General features: G+C 46.5%; 1 protein-coding gene across 1 annotated transcript in view; it reads left to right on the forward strand.

The window, feature by feature from the left end:
• The first annotated feature begins 1800 nt into the window (after nt 1-1800).
• Nucleotides 1801-18048, forward strand: part of LOC119861905 (relaxin receptor 1-like) — a 54645-nt gene continuing 38397 nt past the window's right edge. Inside the window, exons 1-2 of the mRNA XM_043492037.1 lie at nt 1801-1882; nt 13617-14436. Coding sequence (XP_043347972.1) covers nt 14388-14436 — 49 coding nt within the window. The 5' untranslated portion in view covers nt 1801-1882; nt 13617-14387. The remainder of the gene's footprint in view (nt 1883-13616; nt 14437-18048) is intronic.

Below are 18048 nucleotides of genomic sequence, written 5' to 3' on the forward strand. Positions count from 1 at the left end.
GGGGTGGGGTGGGGGGGGGGGGAGAAATAACATGGGGAAATAGTTTTACTTTGTGTAATGACTCATCCATTCCCAGTCTCTATTCAAGCCTAAGTTAATTGTATCCAGTTTGCAAATTAATTCCAATTCAGCAGTCTCTCGTTGGAATCTGTTTTTGAAGCTTTTTTGTTGAAGGATAGCCACTCTTAGGTCTGTAATCGAGTGACCAGAGAGATTGAAGTGTTCTCCAACTGGTTTTTGAATGTTATAATTCTTGACGTCTGATTTGTGTCCATTCATTCTTTTACGTAGAGACTGTCCAGTTTGACCAATGTACATGGCAGAGGGGCATTGCTGGCACATGATGGCATATATCACATTGGTAGATGCGCAGGTGAACGAGCCTCTGATAGTGTGGCTGATGTGATTAGGCCCTATGATGGTGTCCCCTGAATAGATATGTGGACACAGTTGGCAATGGGCTTTGTTGCAAGGATAGGTTCCTGGGTTAGTGGTTCTGTTGTGTGGTGTGTGGTTGCTGGTGAGTATTTGCTTCAGATTGGGGGGCTGTCTGTAAGCAAGGACTGGCCTGTCTCCCAAGATCTGTGAGAGTGATGGGTCATCTTTCAGGATAGGTTGTAGATCCCTGATGATGCATTGGAGAGGTTTTAGTTGGGGGCTGAAGGTGATGGCTAGTGGCGTTCTGTTATTTTCTTTGTTGGGCCTGTCCTGTAGTAGATGACTTCTGGGTACTCTTCTGGCTCTGTCAATCTGTTTCTTCATTTCAGCAGGTAGGTATTGTAATTGTAAGAATGCATGATAGAGATCTTGTAAGTGTTTGTCTCTGTCTGAGGGGTTGGAGCAAATGCGGTTATATCGTAGCGCTTGGCTGTAGACAATGGATCGAGTGGTATGATCTGGATGAAAGCTAGAGGCATGTAGGTAGGAATAGCGGTCAGTAGGTTTCCGATATAGGGTGGTGTTTATGTGACCATCGCTTATTAGCACCGTAGTGTCCAGGAAGTGGATCTCTTGTGTGGACTGGTCCAGGCTGAGGTTGATGGTGGGATGGAAATTGTTGAAATCATGGTGGAATTCCTCAAGAGCTTCTTTTCCATGGGTCCAGATGATGAAGATGTCATCAATGTAGCGCAAGTAGAGTAGGGGCATTAGGGGACGAGAGCTGAGGAAGCGTTGTTCTAAGTCAGCCATAAAAATGTTGACATACTGTGGGGCCATGCGGGTACCCATCGCAGTGCCGCTGATTTGAAGGTATACTTGTCCCCAAATGTGAAATAGTTATGGGTGAGGACAAAGTCACAAAGTTCAGCCACCAGGTTAGCTGTGACATTATTGGGGATACTGTTCCTGACGGCTCCAGAGCAGCAGTTGCACAGGGAGCAAAGTGCCTGACTCTGTCATCCTGAAAATAATCTAAAATGCCTTATCAGTCATGTTGGGCTGCTCACAGATCATGTCACCTTTTCATTTGATCCTTCTCAATGTGACCTGTAATCTCCTAGCCTTCTGTGCCTGCAGTTCCTGATTTCCCTGCTCTCTGTCGACTCTGTGTCAACAGAGTCCCAAGGCACATTCTGAGTGAGTTTCTGTGTAAGCTAAGCTCTCCCTTTGCCTCTGTCCAGGAGCTCTTCCTGAAGTTCTCCCAGAGAATCCTCACTTACTAGGCGGATGTTCCTATCGCAGGATCAGATGCTGTCCCGTGTTGCAGCTGTGCAATTTCACTGAGTCACTGAGATTATGGGAAACACTGGCCCATAATACTGTGTGCGCTTTTGATCGAAAGTGAAAGTCACAATGATTCTCTCACAGTGGCAAACCTGCTCCATTCTTTTTCCAAAGCCAACAGGGAAGTTCTTTGCTTCTTTACTGCATCGTGACTTTAGTAAGTATATGTGTTCAGTTCTGTACAGAACAAGTAGAAAGACAGAAATCTCTGCATCCATTCTGTAAAGCCAAGCAATATGTTAGACCAGAGGTGGGCAAACTATAGCCTGCGGGCCCGTCCTGCCCAGCCCCTGAGCTCCCAGCCAGGAAGGCCAGGCCCCGGCCCCTCCCATGCTATTCCCCCTCCCCTGCAGCTACGCCGTTGCACGGGCAGCGCCGCTTGCGCCCGCCCACCTCCCAGGCTTTCCAATAAGCCAGTTCTGCCACTCTGAGTGGCATGGAAAGGGGAGGGGGGAGAGAGGAGAGGGGGGCAGGAGGTCCTGGAAGACAGTCAGGGGACAGGGTGCGGTTAGATGAGGCGGAGGTTCTGGGGGGGGGGGGGAGTCAGGAGACAGGGAGCAGGGGGGGTTGGATAGGGGGTGGGGTCCTGGGCGGCAGTTGGGGCGGGGGTCCCCAGGGAGGGGGCAGTCAGGGGACAAGAAGTGGGGGTTGGATGGTTCAGGGACCTTTCAGGGTGTGGGGGGTGTGGACGGAGTCAGGGCAGTCAGGGGACAAGGAGCAGGGGGGGTTGGATAGGGCATGGGGTCCCGGGGGTGTGGTTAGGGGTTGGGGGTCCTCGGAGGGGGCGGTCAGGAGTCAAGGAGTAGGGGGGGTTGGATGGGTCAGGGATTCTGAGGGGGGCAGTCAGGGGGCGGATAGGGGTGGGGGCCAGGCTGTTTGCGGAGGCACAGCCTTCCCAACCCGGCCTTCCATACTGTTTCACATCCCTGATGTGGCCCTTGGGCCAAAAAGTTTGCCCACCCCTGCATTAGACACACTGAGCCAGGCTGTCAAAGTTTGGTATGTACAAAGCGTTTAGTGTATGTGTGCAAAATGTCCAGCATTCAGGCATAATTTCAGGAGGTTGCAGTAGTCAGTGTGAGAGATTATGGTTATTGCCATAGGGCTGGAGAAGAAAGAGAATGGATTTTGGAACTACTGCAGGGGAAGAATCAATAAGAGGCAGAGAAGAGTTTAATGCAAATCCTGTTGTGCATTAAAGAATCACAAAGCACCCAGCTGGATTTCCAACAAAATGCTTGATTTATTAAATAATGCAAAGATTTCCATGGCATAATAGAAATAACAGCATTTTATCAGCTTAAATGCCTTTGGAGCAGCTCTCATCTGAGCTCTTCTGTAGACAGACACAGGTGCAGGGTAGAGCATTAGCTGCAATGAAGCATCTTCCCCCCCCCCCCCACATGCTCACAATTCCAGTCAACAGGACTTCAACAGACACCCCATGTTTTTGTTGACCCAAGTGCAATAGACTCAGAGATCATTAACGTTTTAGTTCCTGGAGTAAACAGTAGCATTATGCAAAGCCCATGTCTAACAGGTGCAGCCTTAATGTATCACTACAAAAGAAGTCAACAAATTAAAGAAACTTTAAAGAAAAGCAACATGAATGATTGTGACTGGAGGGAGCACTTATGAGAAAAGATTACTGTGTGGTATTGATAAAATTACAAGCTATCACTTTAATTTGTAAGGGGTTTCCCAGTCCTGCTTGCAGACTGGGGGGATTTGCAGGGAAGTGTGCAAAAGGAGTCCTCCTGCCCAGAGCCAGCCTAGAAGGTGGGGTGAGTCATGTCTCGGCTTTAGGGAGCAGCTTGCTTTGTCTCTCCGTTCGGGGGTTCTTATGTGTTATCGTTCTGAATTTTAAGAAATGAAGTCGAGCTACATTGCAAACCTCCAGCAAAAGTAATGTGTTTGTATCTTCGTCTCTCTGTGTGGATGCCATGCACACAAAAATTACAGGCACGTGTAAGTGATGAGTGGTGGGGGATAGAGAGATCTATAACTATTTGGGGCACAGATGCCAGCTTCCAACTTTCCCCGGGGATGCTCAACCCCCACGCAGCCCCAGGCACACCCCCACTCCACCCCTTCCCTCAAGCTCCCACGCCACCTCTTCCTGCCCCTCTCTGTCCCCGCCCCGCCTCTTCCCACCCAGTTCTGTCCCTCCCCCGAGCACGCCGCATCCCTGCTCCTCCCCAGCACCTCCTGCATGTCGCGGAACAATGATCACAGCGGGCGGGAGGCGCTGGGAGGGAGGGGGAGGAGTTGATCAGCGGGGCTGCTGGTGGGGGGAGGTGCTGGGGGGAGGAGGGGGAGCTGTCTGCCGGTAGGTGCTAAGCACCCCCTAATTTTTTTTCAGTGCGTGCTCCAGCCCTGCCCTGGAACACCTACGGAGTTGGTGCCTGTGATGTGGGGGGTAAAAACACTAAGGGTGGGGTCCCACAAGTATGCAACTGGAAGAAATAGGATGAAATAAATAAGAGGGAAATTTAGGCTTACTGTCAGAAAACATATGTAGTCACCAACATCGGTTAGGATCCCCAAAGGAAGGAGCAGAAGCCCCATTGCTTGGGAGTGTAATGCAGCCAGCAGTGACTCTAGTGTGTTGGTACGAACCTCAGGGCAGACTGTTAGGAACCAGGGCACAAACCCCAAATTGGTTATAAGTTCTGTACTTAGATTTCACCAATCAATTATCAAATGTCAACTTCTCAGTCATTATAATAGCCCAAGCATGGAGTCACAGACAGTCCTCTTGGGTCTCTGATTTATCTTGCCACCCAGGTGAGTGTACCTTTGTGATAGCTGGTCCCTTTACACCAAGCATCACAGCAATATTCAGATTACTCCCAGCCCCAAGGGACCAATCACTTGCCCCAGGTCAGTTGCACCTTAGATCTCACCTAAAGACTATCATAGAATATCAGGGTTGGAAGGGACCTCAGGAGGTCATCTAGTCCAACCCCCTGCTCAAAGAAGGACCAATCTCCAATTTTTTTTGCCCCAGATCCCTAAATGGCCCCCTCAAGGATTGAACTCACAACCTTGGGTTTAACAGGCCAGTGCTCAAACCACTGAGCTATCCCCCCGACTATACTTGTAGACAATCCTATAATAAACTCTATAAAGATTTATTAAATAAGAAAAGGAAAGGAGAGTTATTTACAAAGTTAAAGCAGGCAAACATTGATACACAAATGAGTTACAGTCTTAAGTTTCAAGAGATAATAGAAGCTTGTATAATAAGCAAGCTCTATATGTCCCTTAGGGCTAATCCAGGCTAAGTAGCTGGGGATCTCTTGCTTATGCCTAGAAACACCTTGCCCCCCAAAGTCTAAGCAGCATAGAGGTAATAGTTCCTGTTTATTAGGGGTTTATTCCTTTTTTCTCACATGTTTTTGGCTGCAACATTCAGCTGATGGGAAAAGTACTTTGCATGATTCATCTTCATGGGTAGGAGGCAGAATAACAACAAAAGTCTTTTGTCCCCATGTTGATGCTACGTAGGGAAATTCCAGGTGCAATGTGCCACAATAGTCTGTTGGGTATCTATGGGTCTTTCCTTTTGGGAAGGGCATAACACCTTCTGTTGAAGATCAAGGAGTACTTGTGGCACCTTAGAGACTAACAAATTTATTTGAGCATCAGCTTCTGTGAGCTACAGTTCACTTCATCAGATGCATTCGGAAGCTCACGAAAGCTTATGCTCAAATAAATTTGTTAGTCTCTAAGGTGCCACAAGTACTCCTTTTCTTTTTGCGAATACAGACTAACACGGCTGCTACTCTGAAACCTGTTGAAGATCAGGCTTTCACCCTAATTAATGTCTCTTTTCTGTCTCCTGATTTACACAGTCACAGAGGATCCTGAAACAGCTGCTCAAATATTACTTTACACGGTGGGATACAATGTTGTAAATGAGATTATTGAATGCTTGTGAATGGCTGCAATTATTAAAGCCTAAACACTAAATACATTCTTATCATTCTAGTACCTATTTTACCAATACTAACACATAGGTGAGCCAGACTGATTCCAGTTATGTGTGTGTCAAAGTTCATTGGAGACATGGAGACCTTGGCATGAGCTGGCACCTGGCCTGCCAGCATCACAGGGATATTTAAAACTACATTGAAGAAAGTACTTGAAAATGTAGAGTTAGGACACACGGCACATCTGAGCCCTTTGTGGCCTCCTTGAGGGCACTGCAAACAGGTCTCCAGCTCCAGCCAGCTCCTTTCTCAGGGCAGGAACCTGCATGTCTCTCCCTTCAAACCAGGGATTTAGGCTGCAGTTCCTCCTGCCCTTCACAGTAATCATTTTAGGATGGCTGAGTTCAGCAGTTGCTGTTTGTTATCTCCCAGAGGCTAGGCCAAGTTTACGGGCAAGCAGCCAGCTTTCACAAACCACATATTTGGGACCTAAACAGTACAGAGTAAACATCATAAAACAAAGAAAAACATCATAAAACAATAAACAGTCTACAAACATGCTAAGTTTACCAGCCATTTTTCATTTTCTACATGGAGACCCTGTAGATTTCAGAATCCTTCAGACCTGTGGGTGAGCGCAGCACTCTAAATATCAGAACGAAAAAGTACCGGCAGTGCTGGAAACACCACAAGAGGCCATTCCAGCTCCCCAAAAAAGTGCTGGAATGATGTCCTGGAGTGTTCCAGCATGACGCGAATGCTGCTTCAAACCCATCCAGCAGGTCTCTGCCCTCTTGGTTAAAGTCTCATGTCAGATCTTAAATCAAGTGAGAGTCAACCTTGAGTTGTTTCAGCCTGATATGTCACAGGCTTTGTTCCCCTGGTCTCCTGAAACAGGTAAAACTCCTCATTGTCACTTTCCCCAGAGAGCAACACTCGAAAGGGCTGGGTATCTGCATAACTGTCATTGGGACTCTGCCTTAATCTCTCCCCAGTGGTTCCAGATTCCACAGGCAAGCCACCCAGCAAGCCAGGAACACAAAGATACATATCATACTTATCGACACCGAAGTCTGTGAACAGCCCCTGTAACCATAGCATCTGGCACATGTCAATGTAACAGTCTTCGACGTTTCCATGCTTTCTGGGTCTCATCTCCAGATCTCCCTCATCAGAAGAGAAAGAAATTAACTCCTTTGTCCTTTTGGGTGACAATACAAAATGAGAAAGGAAACTGAGTCACAAATTCTTTAATACAAATAAACCTGAAGTTTCCCAGTTCTCTATAGATCAGACCTAATCGGAGATGAGCCTCTCTCTTATTTCTGATTCTGTAGCTCCCTGGAGAGGAGAGGTCCATGTCAAAATCCCGACTAGGAACCCTCAAATCTTTGGTGGAATTTCACAAGCCAAAATTTGATCCCATTCCAGTTTTGTCTGTTCTTGAACCAAACCAAAATTCCAAACACCCCTGATCTTAGGAGAATTAAAAGTCTGGATCCAATTTCTGTAGCTCAGCCCCAACTTGGAATATGGTGGTGGTGTAACTTTGAGTGATGGATTCTTCTTTGATGTTGCATGCGATGCTGCATCTGTGTAACTCCATGCAGATGTCTGACATACCAGACCCTGAAGTGTTTTCATAACATTCATTCTGCACTAATTCTGCCATTTTTGTGTTATTTTTGCAGCACAGGCCTCTGTATTATTTTTGTGTTATTTTTGCAGCAGGCTGCACACTCACAGGATTTCATTTCAGCCAGACACTGAGAATTTTCTCTTTACAAGATCCTTGTATTTTACCTTCCCATGTGTAATCAGGAAGCTTTCCTCACAGCCTAATAGCTAATCACACGTCACACTGCTGGGTCCCTGGGAATTACGGGGTTGAAGCATCATCGTGTTTTGTGAACCCTCAACATGGATTTTCATTTTGGATTTTTGATTTGTCTTTTAAATAAGTAGCTGTGGTTTTGAAGTTTAAGCAGCTGATAATATCTGTCATTTTGAGATCCTAGTGCAGGGTCCCCAGTGTTTCAGGGTTTGAACTTCATTGTGTAGTGATGAAAAGCCAGCTTGCCCTGTGATATCAAGCCCCAATCCAGCTTCTAGTACTGCAATCCAAGCTTTTAGCTTTGATGGTGTAAATCTGAAACCTCCACAAAGAGAATGAAATTTACACTCCTCTTCTCTAAAGAATTTTCACCAGGCTAAACCATTTAAAAATGGTTCTTAAAAGTTCTCCATCCCAGGGAAACACAACTGCTTTCCCAAGAAAGAAAGAAACTGCTTTAGTTTCTGTTTGAAAAAGAAACATTTTGATTCTCTATGTTTTTTCCCCTGCTGCATTCTCATCCCTGGTCAGTTTTTAGCTTCAAAGTACTCTTAGATTTTAAATAAATTTGATATAGAGCCATACACATTTTATGCCTGGACCTTTGAAAGCTCCTCTCTGCTTCCTTATCATATTGCCCTAAGAATGATTGACCTAGTCAATATCAGAGGGAAGTAAGGGGGGAAGTCTTCTTCCAGGGATATCATTCCTTTAAAATTGGAGATAAAGGAGGAAATGTGTTGCCATGCAAATTGCAATTAGCAATTCATTGGACTTCTTTGCATGCAGCAGAAGCCCATTGGCTGGGGTCTCATGAGGGGGGAGGTGTTATGTCAGGCTGGGTATTATTTCATGTAAATAGTGATCTGTAAATCAGGGAAGTTTTACACACAGCTTTGACCATGCTGCACTTTTGGAACAGCAGAGTCAAAGCAATGTCGCTTGAAGATTGTTTTTCTTTATGAACTAATATTGCCAGGACTCAGAATGACTGCAAGTGTATTGCACCCCTGCACCCCTCAAAAAACCCTCACACTGCAACAAACCCAAAAATACCCCAACCAGAGTTTTTGCGGCTTTGCCCTAAAAAAGGAGGTGATCCAGAGACTCCACAGAGTCCGCTCTAGAGTCCACTCTTTGCTTTTGCTATTGATTTTATGTGGAACATGCTCAGACACTAGGTGAGGGGCATCAGTATAAAACCCATAGATTAGATTAGATTAGATTAGATTAGATTAGATAGAAACCTGAATGACACCAGTGGAGGAGGCTCCTCAGGATAAGAAGTGTCAGTATTGCCTTCCCTCTCCTTTACCTTTTGCTAAAGCTGGTTTGGTTATTCTTTTCCAAATCATTTATCTGCCATGTTTTTGTTGTGTATAAACCATTCCTGGCTAATTTTGGTCTTTAGTCAGCTGGCTCTACAGAGAGTTGAATAACGTTTGGAGAAAAGTGTATTTCATGAATTTTGCCCTTCAGTCTAATAGAGCTGTGAATAAATGTTGTCATTGTTCAACCAGCTGCAAACTGTTTTTTGATCCCACCTTCACATGCCAATTTTGTTTGCTCAATTTCTAATGGCACCAGTCTACATGGTGGCCTTATCGACATTAGATTGTTAGCCACTGGAATAACTGCTCCAGTGCAAAACAACAATACAGACACGATTCACACTAGTGCAACAGATTTGTGCTGATACGGTTCACCTTGATTTCAAACAGGACACGTCCCAGAGCTTGGAAACAGCAGGTACATGCCTATACACACCTCACTGGTACCTCTCTGAAGCAGTTGCCCCCTGTTCTCCAGAATCTTAGCTGTCATGTAAAATAGAAAGCAAGTATCTAGGTGTTATGATTGTAGAGAAACTGCTGAAAGACGTGAACTGAGTGTAACTAATGCAGAGAGGCGTCTGCCCATTCATTTCAGGGAGGGATTAACTCAGACTGCACAGTGAGCATGATTTCAGTGTCAAAACTGTAACAATTTCATTGGTTCTGTGAGAAAGTGTTTGTGTGCCGCAAAAACTCACAAAAATCTGCACAATTTACAGTGGGCCATGCCTTAAATGGGTGGCATTTGAAAGATATCAGCCCTTGTGACTTTCCCACTAAAAAGGGGAAAGGCCAAGGAAGCAGACATTTCTTAGAAATGTTTTGACCTAGGGGGTTAGAGCAGCAACTTGTGTAGATTGGACTGCTGGGTTCTAATCCCGACACTAGCAGGCATTTGCTGTCTGACCTTGAGCAAGTTTCTTTGCATCTCTTTGCCTCAGCTAGTCCACTTGGAAAACTCAGATTGCCTGCTAGGGGTTGTTGTGAGGCTCAGTCATTAAGGTTTGTGAAGTGTATTGGGACCATAGAATGGAAGATGCTAGAGATGGACAAAGTAACATGGCTAAATTATAAACAAAGCCTGTACCTTGGCTGCTGATAGATCAAAATTTACCTGTTACTGTAGTTATCTTAATACTGCATCATAAAAGCTCACAATGTTAATATCAAAGGAAAAGCTACTGTGAAATCTTTCGACTGGAAAAAGGCTAATGTAGTGCCCATCTTTAAAAAAAGGGAAGAAGGAGGATCCTGGGAACTACAGGCCAGTCAGCCTCACCTCAGTCCCTGGAAAAATCATGGAGCAGGTCCTCAAGGAATCAATTCTGAAGCATTTAGAGGAGAGGAAAGTGATCAGGAACAGTCAGCATGGATTCACCAAGGGCAAGTCATGCCTGACTAATCTCATTGCCTTCTGTGTTGAGATAACTGGCTCTGTTGATGAGGGGAAAGCAGTGGACGTGTTGTTCCTTGACTTTAGCAAAGCTTTTGACACGGTCTGCCACAGTATTCTTGCCAGCAAGTTAAAGAAGTATGGCTGGATGAACGGACTATAAGGTGGATAGAAAGTTGGCTAGATTGTCGGGCTCAACGGGTAGTGATCAATGGCTCCACGTCTACTTGGCAGCCGGTATCAAGTGGAGTGCCCCAAGGGTCGGTCCTTGGGCCGGTTTTGTTCAATATCTTCATAAATGATCTGGAGGATGGTGTGGATTGCACCCTCAGCCAGTTTGCCGATGACACTAAACTGGGAGGAGAGATAGATACACTGGAGGGTAGGGATAGGATACAGAGGGACCTAGACAAATTAGAGGATTGGGCCAAAAGAAATCTGATGAGGTTCAACAAGGACAAGTGCAGAGTCCTGCACTTAGGAAGGAAGAATCCCATGCACTGCTACAGACTAAGGACCGAATGTCTAGGCAGCAGTTCTGCAGAAAAGGACCTAGGGGTTACAGTGGACAAGAAGCTGGATATGAGTCAACAGTGTGCCCTTGTTGCCAAGAAGGCCAATGGCATTTTGGGATGTATAAGTAGGGGCATTGCCAGCAGATTGAGGGATGTGATCGTTCTGCTCTATTCGATATTGATGAGGCCTCATCTGGAGTTCCGTGTCCAGTTTTGGGTCCCACACTACAAGAAGGATGTGGAAAAATTGGAAAACGTCCAGCGGAGGGCAACAAAAGTGATTAGGGGACTGGAACACATGACTTATGAGGAGAGGCTGAGGGAACTGGGATTGTTTAGTCTGCGGAAGAGAAGAATGAGAGGGGATTCGATAGCTGCTTTCAACTACCTGAAAGGGGGTTCCAAAGAGGATGGATCTAGACTGTTTTCAGTGGTAGCAGATGACAGAACAAGGAGTAATGGTCTCAAGTTGCAGTGGGGGAGGTTTAGGTTGGATATTAGGAAAATATTGGATATTTTTCACTAGGAGGGCGGTGAAGCACTGGAATGCGTTACCTAGGGAGGTGGTGGAATCTCCTTCCTTAGAAGTTTTTCAGGTCAGGCTTGACAAAGCCCTGGCTGGGATGATTTAGTAGGGGATTGGTCCTGCTTTGAGCAGGGGGTTGGACTAGATGACCTCCTGAGGTCCCTTCCAACCCTGATATTCTATGATTCTATGATTCAATAGAAGACTAGGGGCCTGCTCCTGCCCCCAGTGACTGAAACAGATGCACAAGCAGGCTGAAGAGAGGTTTTCTTCCTGCATATTTTTCTGCGAATGGGTCTATGTCCAGGAAGGATGGAAGGCAGATTGTGACAAGATACTGTACATAGTGTATCAATTCCATTGACAAGCACTGTCCTTCAAGATACCAGTACCTGAGTGATGGCTGGTTGATTTCTTTGCCATTTTAAGGTCACCTTGGTACAGGGATTTGCTTTGAGGGAAAGATGGAAGAGACGTTGATCAGGGTGGGCCACCCAGGAGTGGCACCCCCTACAGCTACAGAATGGGGACAGGTTTCAGAGTAGCAGCCATGTTAGTCTGTATTCGCAAAAAGAAAAGGAGTACTTGTGGCACCTTAGAGACTAACAAATTTATTTGAGCATAAGCTTTCGTGAGCTACAGCTGTAGCTCACGAAAGCTTATGCTCAAATAAATTTGTTAGTCTCTAAGGTGCCACAAGTACTCCTTTTCTTTTTGAGAATGGGGACAGTTACAGTAATGGGAGCATCAGGAACCTAATCTGTCTTGTCTTCAGTTCTGCTGGACACCTGTCCAGAGCCTTGATTGCTACCCTATTCCTTTCACTGAGGAAGTGAGTGCCTGGCCCTTTTGTTGGTGCACGGAGGAAGGCGCAAAGAACCTTGCCAGTCTCTCCCCACTTCCTCCTCCTGCAAAGACCAGGCACAATTGTGACTTCTATGTGCAGAGAGACAGCTGTCTCTTAGGGCTCCCAAGGGAACTAGCAGGCCCAAAAGGGAGGAATGAGGGGAGGAGAGAAAGTGAGCCCATGGAAAATGGAGTATGATGTAACGTGATGTGTGCAGGAGACCTGAGGCATAATCCATCCCAGAGCTCCCCAAGGATGGTACAACTCCATGCTGTTTCCAGTGTGGTCCTGTGCCCATCGAGAATAACCTGGCCCATTAGGAGGTTGTTACAGCAGGCAGGAAGATAAGCAGTGGCTATGGAGAGAGGCCTGATTTCTGGTTACATCTCTACTCCAGCCCCTATATAGTACTACAATTTCTCTGCTTCATCATCCCCAGCAATCTCCACCCAGCAATCGCCTCACAGATCCGGAGGCACAAGTCCCAGAAGTCAGCTGTCACTACCAGTCCATTGGGGTCTTATGAGCCATAAATAAGCAATGTATATAAATTTCTCTATACATGAACCTTATTATTGAAGCTAGTGGCAAAGGCAAGAATAGAGCTCAGCCCAGGCTGGCTGCCAGTGCTGGGCTCAGAACCCGAGACATCTTTTCACAAATGCGAAGCAGTTTGCAGGAAATGCTACAGATGCTCAAAAGTTTCATGAATTCAAAACCAGGCATCTTTCTTTGAGCAAACCATGCACTGCTGCTATTTTCCCCAGCACTAGCTGGAATCCATCTCTAAGGCCTGGTTTACACACAAGTTTTATAGCAGGGTAACTATTGTTTCAGTTGGGGGTGTGTGTGTGTGAAATTTTACAGTTAGTTATCCTAGTACAGAGGATAGGTACAGAGATGGGCAAACTATGGCCAGTGGGCCACATCCAGCCCACGGGACCATCCTGCCTGGCCCTTGAGCTCCCGGCCGGGGAGGCTCACCCCCACCCCCGCAGCCTCAGCTTGCCATGCCGCCAGCGCTCTGGGAGGCAGGGCTGTGAGCTCCTGCTGGGCAGCGCGGCGGCGGGCTGGCTCCGGCTGGGCAGCGTGGCAGTCCTGATGCTCTGAGTGGCATGGTAAGGGGGCGGAGAGCGGGGGGGTTGGATAAGGGGCAGGGGGTCCTGGCGGGCAGTCAGGGGACAGGAGCAGGGCATGGTTGGATGGGGTATAGGTTCTGAGGAGGGCAGTCAGGGGGAGGATGGGGGCAGGGGCCAGGCTGTTTGGGGAGGCACAGCCTTCCCTACCCAGCCCTCCATACAGTTTTGGAACCCCGATGTGGCCCTCAGGCCAAAAGGTTTGCCCACCCCTGTCCTAGTATGTCTGCTAGTGTGAAACCAGAGATATCAGAATAAAGGGGTTAATTCCTCCTCCACTATGGGAATAGCCATACTGGTATAAGCAATTTTATATGGATATAACTGAGTCCATGCTAGGATGGTTGTACCACTTCACTCATCTGTTATAGGTAAAGCAGTACAACTGTCTGTGTAGACCAACCGGATGGAAGAGAGAAAATTGCTGATCTGAAGCAGTGTTCGTTAGAAGTCATGTCCAGCAGAGGGCCCTCTTACCAGGTCCTCACTGTACCATTGAAAAAAATCACCCCCTCCTCTCATCTCCTAGTCAGGACCTGGGCATCCTGCAGGGAAGCCACTCAGAGACTCAGCTCCCCTCAACTGCACAACCATGTGAATCAGCAGACACGCAGCAAGGACTAAAGGGTTGTTTGCCTTTGGAATCCTCCTCAGCAGAGGCAAGTGAAACAAAGCAATTGAGCCTTCTGCATTTTAAGCCAGATCCTCTCAGGTTCATGTGCCATTTCCCTCGAGGTAGGTGAGCCAGGGGCAAGTGGGGGAAAAAAGTCAACCAGCTAACTCCCGTGGTGAAGGAAGATTATTCCCACCCTCGCCCCCGCAAACTTAAATGTGAGGGTGAGAGGAACTGCAAATATCTTCTGGTCCTGGGGCCGCTTGCCACTTTCACTAGTGTGGGGCGCAGGAAGAAATGTGGCTTGATGGAGGCCACCAGCACCTTGCATAGAGGAGCCTGCAGCATCTCCTGGGCTGGTGTGTGCAGTTCTGGGAGAGCAGAGCACATGTGCACATATTAGCAGAAGAAGAGCCACATCTTCTCCAGAATTCCCTCCTCTCCTCCCCTTCCTCTTATTGCTTTACAGTAACCCAGAAGACGTATCAATCTTTTCTAGCCTGGGATTATAGTCGCAAGAGCTGCTGGCATGAAGCTTTTCCTCATTATTCTGCCTTCTCTTTTCCAAGCTGTTACAAGTAAGTGTCCGTGCTTGCAGTTTCCTTTATTCAAAGTGGGGAGAAAATCAAAATGTTTGATTGTGGGTTTTGTGAATGAAGGTTTTGGGGGTAGATCTAGCACATGTTAACTGGGATGGATGGATAGCCTGGAGAGCGGAATGCCAATTTCTGTCAAAATCTGCACCACTGTTGGTGTCTCCTTATTTCCTTGATGCATCAGTTCTTTAGTTGAAGCAGAATGTCTTTGTGTCTGTATGCCTGTGCATACCTCTGTCAGTTCTGTCATCTGTTCTGGGCTTCCATGTTACCTGGAGTCTGAGGGGGAAGGAGAAACAATGGCAAGTTACAATTCTGTTGCTTGTCCAACAGGAAGAAAGATGTTAGATTTGAATGAGAGCAGATCGAGAAGCCATGTTAATTTCATTGTCTTAAGGTGAGCTGACAGACACAGGTATAAGGTTTTGTGGCCAGAGTGGACAAAGAAAGGATGATAAAGGGACCCTTAAAGCTGGATTTTAGAAAAGGATAAGGTGGCAAAACCAGAAGTTTTTCAGTGTGCCAGTTTTATTGTGATTTGTTGTTTTACTGTTTACCAATGACCATAGAAACTTTTCCCTGTCGCCACCTGTGATGGGGAGAGCAGAAAGATATTGAACCCAGTGAGAAGGCCAGGGTGCCTTCCCCCCCCCCCATTCCCCTAAATCAAATAGCTTTTTATTAGCATCTTCCTTCAAATGATTTGGTTTTGGAGCAGCCTATCACACCTCAACAGCGAGTAACTTGCTGTTAATAGCGGGAGGGATGTGTGTATTATATGAGCATGTTGTATATGAGTCTGAGCACGTGTGCCAGACAGGTACCTGGGCCAAAAGGGGATACCCAGACCCTGAGGGCAGGGGTACATGCCAAGGGTCCCAAAGGACTCTGTGTAAGACGACGTCCCTCCCAGGGGCTGCACATTCTGGTCCTGTATCTGTGCTGCTGGTTTTGTATTTACTTGTTGCATTATCCATTTTATTTTGGGGGGATGTGGGAATTAAGGGAACGTTTCACCAAGTGAGAGGATTCTGTTGGGTAATTGATTTATTGAACTAAGTGTTTATTGTTAAGTGTTAAGTGTTAAGATTTATTGAACTTAAGTATAAGCTTAATATAACTCAAAACCAGCTCAGGATTCTGATCTGAGGGGAAAGATTTTCTGACGGGAAAGAAACAGGTCCCACAAGTCACATATCTGCCTTTGCAATGTAGAGTTCTAGTGTTTGTTTTAAGTCCAGGAAAATCTGGCTAAAGGCCCGGGAGATGGAAAACTGTGCTAGGGAACTGTACACTGAGATGATTATATATGGTGCTTTCTACTCTTGGAGAAACAATAATTTAATCATCACAACTTCCTGTGAAGTAGGTCAGTAGCATCACCATTCTACAAATGGAATGACTGAAGTGCAGAGAAGTCAAATGATTTGCTCGAGACCACGCAATAAGGGGAAGTCAGGGCCAGACCGAGAATTCAGGTCTGTGTGGCTCCCAGACCAATGCTGAGTCCATTAGACCATACTTCTGTTTAACAATTGCTCGTGGTTGAGTTTGTTTCTAACCCACTCCGTTTGATCCTGGCTCTGGGAATCAGGAGAGGAATGCAAGTCTCTAACTTGGTTCCTCTACGTGACAGCAGCATAATGTTTTGGGGAAAGCCAGGGCTGAATTTGGATTGAGGCTGGGGCTGAGTTTTGGGCTGACTGGGGTTAGTTTATGGTTTTTGGGTGGACAACACATGGAATGCAGCAGTTTCAGATTTGAAACCAGGCAAAGATTGGTAACTTCACCTGAGTGTCACTTTGAATGTTTGGATTGCTCAAACTCCAGACCCAAAACCCAGCCCTCAGGGTGCAAACCCCGCATGAACCAGAACTGATAAAGGGCTCCCCCAACCTGAAACTACCTGCAGCCTGAGACCACGGGGTGTCAGGCAGTGCTAGTGAGCTTGTCACGAAGGCAAAAATCAGGATGTGACCTCAAAAATACTGCTAGCTCTGCAGATTGGTATAACAATCCAGACAATAGAATTACAGCTTCAGAATGCAAGCAGATCAGTAGAGAGGCCAGGAAGGAACTATCTAATACACAGCACTGCAAAACTGGTCGCATGTATTATCTGCTGTCCTCTTAAACACAGAATGTATCTGCCTCCTTGGATTAGTTCCTTACCATCTCTTTTCCCTTCCTTCTCTCCATTAGTTCTTTCCTGCTTTTCCTGCATTTCTCCAGTTCCTTTACCACCATCAGATTTTCTTATGCTACATAATAATCATGTTCTTGGTCTCTGCATAGGGAAACCCCAAACTTTGTGCTATTCATAATCCAAACCCAGATCCACAAGGGACAGCTCAAAAAGCTTGAGTTTGGCTGTGAATTTGTGACTTGATACCATCTCTTGGGAAAGCCTATGTGAATAAACTCTTCGTTGTTGTTTACACAGCTCCATATAGGGATAGGAGCTGTGCAACTGGGGCCTGATCCAATACCCAGTGAAGTCAGTGGAAAGATTCCCATTGACTGCACTGAGCCCTAAATGAACTGAAACAAAGAAATAGCAGGGACCCCACTTGATGTGTGAGTGCAATTCAATAACTCCTCACTGTGTACGTTGGGATGGGCCTTAGACACAAAATCCAGGGGCGGAGTGCATCCAAGATTCATATTTGGAATTGGACCCATCTTTAAATCCAGGGCAAAGAGCGGATGATCTGTGGTCCTCTAGCTGCAAGGCTTCATAGAAGAGGGGAGAGAGGAGAAGAATAAAGAGTAAAGCACTGTTTCTCTCCATTATTACTCTTTTCTTACTCTCCTTTTTCTCTCCGGATGCACTCTCTTCCAAATGTAGCCTTATGCCAGAAATATAAAAGGGAAAGCAATAGCTATATTAAGGGCTGAGTTAAATGTTACCATTTCCTCCATCGCTCCCTGGGGACCTTTCTCCTCCTCCCTTTAATTACCCACTTATCCTTTTTCTGCACTTGTTGCATTAGGTTTTATCTGCAGTTGCTCTGAAATCCGGAGCCCAGCATAAAGAACCCGTGTGTTGAGAAAGTGGAATTGGCTCCAGAGGGGCTCATTTGTGCTGTGCCTCCAGGCACATCCAGGACGCAGCAAACCCTTCCTTGAGCCAGGTCGTCCTCTATTCTTTAACGGAGGGGGAAAGGGCTTTTCATGGGAATGATGGCCTAGGGCCTAAGTCTTAGCTCTCTGGCTCTCACTCAGAATGGATGCATGTGGCGTTCAGAGTGCTGCCTATCAGCATCCTCATGGCTCAGACCCATATGTCTTCACTGGGGCAAACCTCTCATAGGCTATGGCAGGAGTTATTCCTGAGTCAGCCATGGGTAGGAACTGAACAAGGAGCTCAGAATTTGGCCCTAGCATCACAATGCCAACAACAGGTCCATTCAGTGGTACATTTGTGATATTCATTGGCTGCGAAGGGCAGGCGACAGATGCCTCTACAGCTGGTGACTAAGGTCAATATGAAAGTCTCATGAAAGCAAATGATAGCACAACCCTCAGAGGAGAAGAAGGGGGGAATCTGTCACCTGACTGGGAAGTTCCTGCAGTTTAGACCTAAGGAGTGGA

Source organism: Dermochelys coriacea, chromosome 9 (genome assembly GCF_009764565.3).
Source record: "Dermochelys coriacea isolate rDerCor1 chromosome 9, rDerCor1.pri.v4, whole genome shotgun sequence".
NCBI classification, from domain to species: Eukaryota; Metazoa; Chordata; order Testudines; family Dermochelyidae; genus Dermochelys; species Dermochelys coriacea.